An 8,982-nucleotide genomic window follows, 5' to 3' on the forward strand; every position below is an offset into this window, starting at 1 on the left:
CCCAGACCCAGATATCCACTGGTTCATTAGATGTCTCCATTTAAGTTCCTACAAGCACTTCAAATTCATCATGTGGAATTCAATTCCTCACTTTCCACCTTTAAATTTGCTCTTTCTCCTGTGTTTCCCATTAACATGCTACATTCTCCTGAGTTGTCCAAGCCAGGAACCAGGGTGTCTTCTTCTCTCACCCCACTCTCCCCTCTCATGGAAAACCCATCATCACCAAGTCCTATTGACTTATCTGGTCATTAACTAAAGTCCATCTGGGTTCATCACTCACTGCCTCAATTTTCTGCTTTGCCATTTACCATTTGCCAAAAACCTTAGGGGGGACCCCTCTTGTTCCCACATTTGGAGTGATTTTTTCAAAAAAAAAAAAAAACCTGGTCACACTCTTCTCTTACCTAAAATTATATATGTCTCTCCATCACCTTGTGAGTTAAGACCAACTTAGCAAGCATGGCAGACAAAGCCCTTCATGATCTGGCTCCACGTAACTTGGCAATTGGTCTTCCACCTCCCTACCCTCTATACATGTACCCCATTTTCCAAGTAAACTGAAATACTCAGTTTCCTTAACAACTTAGGCTACTTCACACCTTTGTGACACAAAGGGCTTTCTTGACACAAAGGGCCTTCTCTGATCAATATGACTTTTCCCCTCTAGTCCATCTGGAAAACGCTTCCTCTTTCTAGTTTTAGTTTGAAGGCTTTGCAGGCAAGTGAGGTGCCTTTTACTCTTGTGTATTCTCTTTTCACTCCTCACCCACACCACAATTCTGGTTCTGATGATGCTGCCTGGCCATAATTTTATGCATATGTCTATCTCTCTGGTTTCAAGTACGTATCTCAAAAAGGTTGAGTGTCCTTTTAAACAGAGATCCTGTTTTTTTCATTGTTAAATTTCTAGTTCCTGGCACAGTGCCTTGTGCATACTTATACCTTAAGTCACTAAACACTTGGTAAACAAATGAATACATGTGCAGAACAGTAATAAAACCATACAATGTAACTGTTAGAAGAAATATTAGAGATGATCTCAAATAACACATAATAAAACTAAATCTCAGAAAAATTAAGTAATTTGTACAAAGCCACACAGTTATATAGAGACAAAATCATGCACTTGGATTGGTCCTGTGCTGTTTCCACTTCAACACATTTCATTTTTATATAAATTCGGACTTCTCATTATTTTCAATTGGTCTTCCTCCAGCAAGGATAAATGAGATTTTACTTAGCAATTCTTACTGTGATAAAACTTGATCATTGTCCCTTCATTATCAACACAAACATTGCAAAATTCTTGACAATTGAAGAAATTACTTACTGGTTCACTCAGATTATGTGGTGTGCCAAGGTCAAGCTGCTGGTCCTGAAATGAAGAAGGAGGTAGTAAACACCAGCTATCAGTACTGGGTTCCGTGTAACTAACACACCTTTTTAAAAAGCTTCCTGAAATAACGTTCTCCTCAGCATTTTGTAACGTAAAGGAGCCAAATGTTTTAAAGTTATTAAATTCGTCACTACCAGACAAATTATAGATACAATGTCTAAGAACTTTGCAGGAACTACAAAGGTGGGAGTAAGAGTGTGGCTATAGAGAGAGAGTCTCACGCAGAATTAAATAATCCTGTGGCATTGGTCAGTTAATCTAGTCAAAGGACTCCTAGGTTATTGATGAATTGTGTTCAGACTTTTCCTTTTTAAAATTAAGAGCAGGGAGAAAATGCAAATTGGTATAAATAAAACATAAGATTACTCTTTTATTGCTCACATACAAATTTTAAGAACTTTTTTATACTGGAGAAAAAAAAGAAATGGGAACTAAGGACAAAGATCTATAAATTGCTCATTATCTCTCTGGTCATAATTTGAATAGAGTCCTTCATAAACAAGACAGTTTATAAAGGATGGCAATACTGGGCCATCACATAATCAAGTAAGTACCCACATAGTGTTCCGTGCTTGGTAGAGAGAAGAGAGCTGCATTCTGTCACTGAGCTCACCGAGCTCACTGAGCATGCTCCTCCTTTCCATCCATTTGGCTCTTCACTTCATCCTCAGCACCTGGAACACTGCCTGATGGAAATAGGTGTTCAATAAATACTGATATGCTAAAGGAGTAAATCCATTAATTCCAAGTGGTTTCCCACATAAGGATGCTTCAGAAGTCCCTTGAAAACATTGTCCAATGGCTTAATATTGTGTGGGTTGACTTGAAAAGTAATCAGACTCAAGAATCAAAGAACAAATGTTGCCTATTTTTTCTTAAATTTGAAGCATGAGTGAGGATTCCCTTAAACTCCATTCCCTAACTGGTTATATTTGTAGGTAAAGAAGAAGGATGATTATTTGCTTTTGTTTTTAGATAATAAACATTTAGATAGTAAGAATTCTATCTGTTGATGAATTTTGCAACCAAGTGCTTAATAGTACTTTGTTTTCATGATTTTGTTCAAAAGGTGGTTGAATCACAATCAAATAAAAATCAGGTGAGAGACAATGAGTCTAAAATTGAATCTTTTCCTACCCATTCAGAAATGCATGTTAGCTCATAAAAGCAAAAGGGTGGATGCTGGGTAGTTTTTGTCTTCCATTTTAAACAGTAGGAGAGCAGAGATATTTCTTGATGATCATAGTCACATTGTAGCAGTAGTGACTCCTTCTGATGGCTCTTCTCAGGAGGAAATTTAACGGGCTAAGTGAAATGACCATCAAGTGGTCTTGTGCAACGTAGCCTCAACAGTCAGGTCTAAGAGTTTCTGATAAGGCAGATTTTGTCAACACTCTTCCTTAGTCTCCACTCATTCCCCATTCTTCTCCTCACAATTACAATAGCTAACAGTGATTTAAGTATTGCTGTGTTCCAGGCACTCTTATAGGTGTTTTACACTAAATCTGATTGAATCATCTCAGCAACCCTATAAGGTAGGTGCTATAATTAACCTCATTTTACAGCTGAGGCACAGGGAAGTTTAGTAAATTACCTGGATTAGGATGTGAAGGGGGCAGAGTGATTGACTCCAGAACCTGTGCTCTTAACCAGATGCCTTCCATAATCTCCACCAAATCACATTTTTCATTTTGAACATTAGGATCTCCGCTGGTTTACCTTAGCTCCAACTGCTCCAATTATCTGCTTCCAAGAGTCAAATTCAGTCCCAGATCTCAAGTTTTCTTAACCTAATACCTACTTCTTGAGATAAGCTTTCCTATTCTGCCCACCTCAGCCAGAACTAATTTCATTCTGTACTTCCTGCCCTAATAAATGGAACAGAGCAGAATGATCTGTATTTTAATTTCACATGATTTTTGCTCCCAATGTGATATTCTGAAAGTTACCTGTGCCATCTAAACTTAGTGTTCCCATCCAGGACATAAGTAGGATAATACTTAATTCATAAGCTTCTGTGAAGATTCAATTAAATGCATTAATCATTATAGTGCAGTGCAGGCACTTAGAAATGTATTAGTAGTATTATGTCCCAACTTGCTATTAACAGCCTTTTGCAGACATATCTTTGGTTAGGTATGCAATAATATCCTCAGAAAAATTTGATGTATAAGATTAGAGGTATATTTTCTCTTTCAATTTTGACATTTAATAACCCATTCTTTTCTAGAAATGTATCCATTTACATCCAAACAACAATTCATGAAAATGGCAGTTTACTCATACTTTTTCCAACTATAAATGTTTTTATCTTTGCCAATTTGATAGAAGAAAAATTGATAATTTGTTTTTATTCTGCAATTGTGTGGTTGCTGTGAGGTTGCATGTCTATCACATGCTTTTCAGCCATTTATTACATATATGTATGTATGTCCAATACCTTTGGGAGTACAAGTTACATAGATAAATTGTATAGTGGTGAAGTCTGAGATCTTAGTGCACCTGTCACCCAAGTAGTATACATTGTACTCAACATGTAGTTTTTCATCCCTCACTCCTCTCCTTCCCTCCCCCTTCTGAGTCTCCAAAGTCCATTATACCTGTCTGTGTGCTTTTGTGTACCCATAGCTTAGCTACCACTTATAAGTGAGAAGATATTGTATTCGGTTTTCTATTCCTGGCCTAATAATGGCCTCCACAGAATAGTGGCCTCCAGCTCCATCCGAGTTGCTGCAAAGACATTATTTCATTCCTTTTTATGGCTGAGTAGTATTCCATGGTATATATATATATATCATATTTTTTATCCACTCATTGGTTGATGGAAACTTATACTTCTTTTTTGAAGTGGCTGTTTATATTCTAAATTCATCTTACGTGCTTTTATGTGTATCAGGGATTTTTTTTTAAAAAACATTATTTATCATGTGTAATACTTTTTTCCACATTTTGGCTTTGCTGTTATTGTATTCTGTTGTCATAATAGTTTAAGTTTGAAAGTAGTCAAATGTATTGATAATTTCTTTTTAGGGAGTCTAAATTTTTTAATTAGGCTTTTTAAGGCATTTCCACTTCAAGATTACAGAAACAGTCACCCCTAATTTCTTCTAATATTTTTATGAGGTAAACTCTTGCTTTGTTTTGTTTCTGTTTGTATTTAAGAAAACCTTTTGTTTTTGTTTTTCAGAAACAGAGTCACCCAGGCTGGAACACAATGGTATGATCACAGCTGACTGCAGCCTCGACCTCCCGGCTCAATCAATCCTCCCACCTCAGCCTCCTGAATAGCTGGGACTACAGGTGCACGCCACCAAGCCCAGCTAATTTTTGTATTTGTTGTAGAGATAGGAGTCTCACCACGTTGCCCAGGGTGGTCTCAAACTCCTGGGCTGAAGGGATCTGTCCGCCTCAGCCTCCCATAGTGCTGGAATTACAGGCATGAGCCATCGCACTCAATCAAAAGTCATACCCTTTTACAAAATATATCCTGAAATTTATTTGAATCTGGCAGTTATGTAGTAATTTTTTATTCTAAATGGATAGCAACTCATTGGTTTGAATTATCATCTTTATCATATTTTACATTCCTTTACGTACATGATTTTTTTTGTATTCTGTTTTACTCACAGGTTTATTCCTGTATCAATAAAAACTATGTTAATTTGTGAATATCTTATAAAATGTCGGAATTATGATCTTATTATATTGTTTTGTTTTAATGTTATATATTGATATACAAGTTTTCATGTCTATACATTAATTTTTAAAAAATCTTCCAAATCCTATTATTTCTACTAGTCTTTAAGTTGATTTTCCATTTATTTCTTTGGAACTTGAGATACAAATCAGAAATAAACATATTGTCATCACCCTCTAATATTATAAAAACATGTCATGCTTGTAATAACCTTTAACTGTCTAGTGATAGAAACCTTGATACCTCAATATTTGATAACTTACTTTAGGGTATTGATTACATAATTTACTTCTTTTGTATTCCCAATTGCATCCACCACAGAGCTGAATATACATAGATACCTAGGAAAATGTATTGAATGGATTCCATTCAATAAATTGATATTGAATGAAATTTATTGAATGGAATTGATACTCCTGAGCCATTCTCAATGTTAGTTCCTCAGTTGTTGCGATTTGTTAATTCAAAAGAAAAGGGGGGTTGTGATGTAAATCAGGAATGGAAAACCAAACATCATGTTCTCACTGATAAGTGGGAGCTAAGCTATGAGGACACAAAGGCATAAGAATGATACAATGGGCTTTGGGGACTAAGGGGAAAGAGTGGGAGCAGGGTGAGGGATAAAAGACTACAAATACGGTGCAGTCTATACATGGCTGATGGGTGCACCAAAATCTCACAGATCACCACTAAAGAATTTACTCATGTAACCAATTACCACCTGTTCCCCCAATAACTTAGGGAAACATTAAAAAAGCGTTTTGTTGCTAAAGAAGATGGGAAAATTATGATTAAACAAAGCCTTTAATATGTTATTGTGGCCTGTGAATCGACAAAAAGAGGGCCTAGCAAAATACACTTCCACAAATTTCCAACCATGAATTCTTTTTTCTTTCTCATAAAAATCTCACAACACTAGTGTTCTGAAGAGCATTAATTATTTGTTGTTTTCTGCAGCACATGGCATCTAGAATTCAAAAAAACTTTTCAGTTAATACTTTCAACTAGTACATGCAGATCTCTGTTAATGTAAGCTAAAATTAATATAAAATACCAATGCTCAAGCATAGAACTGTGCTGCAACTCTCAACATTTTTTTTAGACAAGACATTCTTGTGTGTGTGTGTGTGTGTGTGTTTTTAAGAAAACATGTCTCAATATCAAGAATCACCCAAAAAATTATAGATGACCTTCAGAGTAAATGCCCATGTTTTTAAAAATGATGCAGAAAATATAATAAACTTGAGCACTTTGTATATCCTCTCCTGTGAACCATGGTTACATTCAATTGTACATTCACTTCACTTTTGTCCCTCCAGGCCTTATGTCGGAACGTGTAGTACTTTCACTGGTCAAATTGGCAGACCGTGTCTCTCTTGCTGTTGCCACACATCAGCTGTGCCTTTCTCTGTAGGTGGTGAACGGAAGGCAACTCAACAAAGGAACAAACTGTCTATTCCTACTGCCAAACCCTGAAAGCAAGGAGCCCACACAAAAAGATAAGAATAAATAAAACTACAGTAAAATAAAATGGAGACTGCAATATTGGAAACAACTAAAATCAGTTTCAGTAGCAGAGAAATTAACAAATAAATTATGGTGGTACATTCATATAATGGAATACTCTAAAGATATTAAAGATTCTGTTTCCAAAAACATTTTAGGGTCTAGGGGAAAACTCACAATATAATGTAATGAAAAAGCTGGATGTATAACTGTGTGTAAATTATAGATATATATGTATACCTATATATATGAGGAAAAATACTAAAAGAAAATTCAATCTAAAGGTTACTAGGGGTGGAATTATACGTTTTTTATTCTTCTCTAGTTCTTTATCTTATAAATATTTTATTTAAAATGTATATTCTTATTATAATTAGAAAAAAATAAAATCTTTTTTAGAAAAGAAAACATTTAGTTTTCCATTTAGTAGTTGAAATATTTAGTAGTTTCATTCTTCCATTTTTACGATTGGGTTACAAATATAAAAAACTAAAGCATGCAATTCTATATTCAAAGCAATGAAGTCTTTGGCAAAGATTTATATAAAATACTAAACTTTTTAAAAAATGCTACTAACCATGGTAAGCCTAAGTAGTGTTTTAAACTACAGTTTAAATCAAAAGTGTATAAGCACAAGTTTCTTTTTTAATCTGTCACAGAATTCTACCTCCAACACTTTAGCATAATATAATGAGTACTATATTTAGTACTTGTATTATCTTTAAAAGTATGGCTATAGATAGGGGCATATGTAAACTATCATGATATATTATTTGTCTTTGGACAGCAAGAGTGCATTTCTCTCTGTCTATAGAGTATTTGGTTTTTAAAGTTAATTCAGTAACTGTTTCAAGCACAACTAAATTACAACTGAAGAGATGGTACAATAGTTAGAGAAGGGACGACACCCAGAAATGAGAATGAAAGCATAAATTTCCACATAAAAAACTCACTAACTGAAATTATAAATGCATAAACAGAAATAAAGAAATGTACAAATAAGTATTGTTTTAAAATATAATATTATTTTACATGGCATCTGTATCTGCTTCCTTTTTCATCCAGCTTCCTACACAGCTGGAATTAGCAGGCATTATCCTGTGGCCAAACCTATTTCATGTTTCAAGACAACTATTAATGACTTTGTAATAAATAGTTTTAAATAGAAATTTTCAAGTGTATAAAATTGGCAAAATTGATTCAATTTAAACTTCCTTTACCTAATCCTCTAGCCCAAAAATTATGTGACCAGGTACCCTAAAGAAATAAAGTAGCCTGCTTTATCTTCTGCAATTATAAGTGCTGCTAACTTATTTAAGAAAAACTAATCTATCTTGTCTTGTTGCCACCACTTCTCATAAGAAAACTCCTCATAAAGAGAAAACAATTGTATCAGTTATAACAAGCTGAATTCTACACGTTCCAGTTCCTGCAAAGACAAATATTAGATTGTGTGACTTACCAGATTAGTTACAGACTTACCAGATTAGTTACACACGACTTTAGGCAGCTATTTAAAACTGTACACTGCACCACAAAAATCCATAGGCAGACAAGAGTTGCAAAATTGACAAGTTTCAGAATAAGACAGTAAATGTTCTTCATCACTTCACCAGTGGCAGATTTTTAGATGGCCGGTCTTCTAATTTTCTCCATTTTGCTGTATGAATTATTTGGGCTTCATCACTTCAATTGGAGGAGTAGCTGATGGATTTTGTTTTGTTTTGCTATATTAGGATATATTTGCCTTTTGAAATAACATTTAGCCTTTTTAGTTTAGACCTTTGAATCCTTGAAAGCTTGTAACAGTTCCATAAGAGTTATTTCATAACAGCTTCCTTTTACTCCCATAAAGAAAGTCACCCACTGACTAAAGGTTAGTTCTTAGAAGAGCACTTCACATGGAAATTAAACAAAGAAAACGAGTTGTATTTCAGCAAGGGTGTGACACATCCCTAGTCTGAAACTGGAACATTTCAGTGAGTCGTCCACCACGTTACTTCTCTGATCTCTTTTCAGCTCTGCAGGGAATTGGGTTTTGATCACGTATGCTTTAGCAAACAGTAGCACTATTATAATAAAGAATTATTGAAAAAATAGAGGCACCCAAATCAAGCAATGCAACTGAAAGAGAAAACAGAACTCAGAAGCCAAATACATATTTTTAAATTTAAGAGCAAACAAAGCTGAAATTAATGGACAAATAGCCTGGGAGTGAGTTAAAAACAAGAAAGTTTGTTAGAGCACTCTCAGAACTTTACTACATATTAACTAAAATACTGCCTTATCAGGTCTATTGAGAAAGCTGAAACTAGTTACCAGAAACCTAAGATATGTTCAAGTGTCTGCCTTGAGAAGGAAACATTGCACAAGATTTCTT

At 34.8% G+C, this 8,982-nt stretch overlaps 1 protein-coding gene across 4 annotated transcripts in view; it reads right to left on the reverse strand.

Moving 5' to 3' along the window:
* ROS1 (ROS proto-oncogene 1, receptor tyrosine kinase) overlaps positions 1 to 8,418 on the reverse strand; it is a 151,145-nt gene extending 142,727 nt beyond the window's left edge. For 2 of the 4 annotated variants that reach the window (XM_033234394.1, XM_033234393.1), the window contains exons 1-2: positions 8,085 to 8,416; positions 1,334 to 1,378 (exon numbers count right to left, since the gene is read on the reverse strand). In XM_033234394.1, the coding sequence (XP_033090285.1) occupies positions 1,334 to 1,378; positions 8,085 to 8,207 (168 nt within the window). In that variant the 5' untranslated portion in view covers positions 8,208 to 8,416. Of the gene's footprint in view, positions 1 to 1,333; positions 1,379 to 8,084 lie in introns of all 4 variants that reach the window. The other 2 variants (XM_033234395.1, XM_033234396.1) reach the window with 2 other exon arrangements.
* Between the last annotated feature and the right edge of the window lie 564 nt (positions 8,419 to 8,982).

The sequence above is a fragment of the Trachypithecus francoisi genome, unplaced genomic scaffold, assembly GCF_009764315.1.
Source record: "Trachypithecus francoisi isolate TF-2019V2 unplaced genomic scaffold, Tfra_2.0 Lachesis_group15, whole genome shotgun sequence".
Lineage (NCBI taxonomy): Eukaryota > Metazoa > Chordata > Mammalia > Primates > Cercopithecidae > Trachypithecus > Trachypithecus francoisi.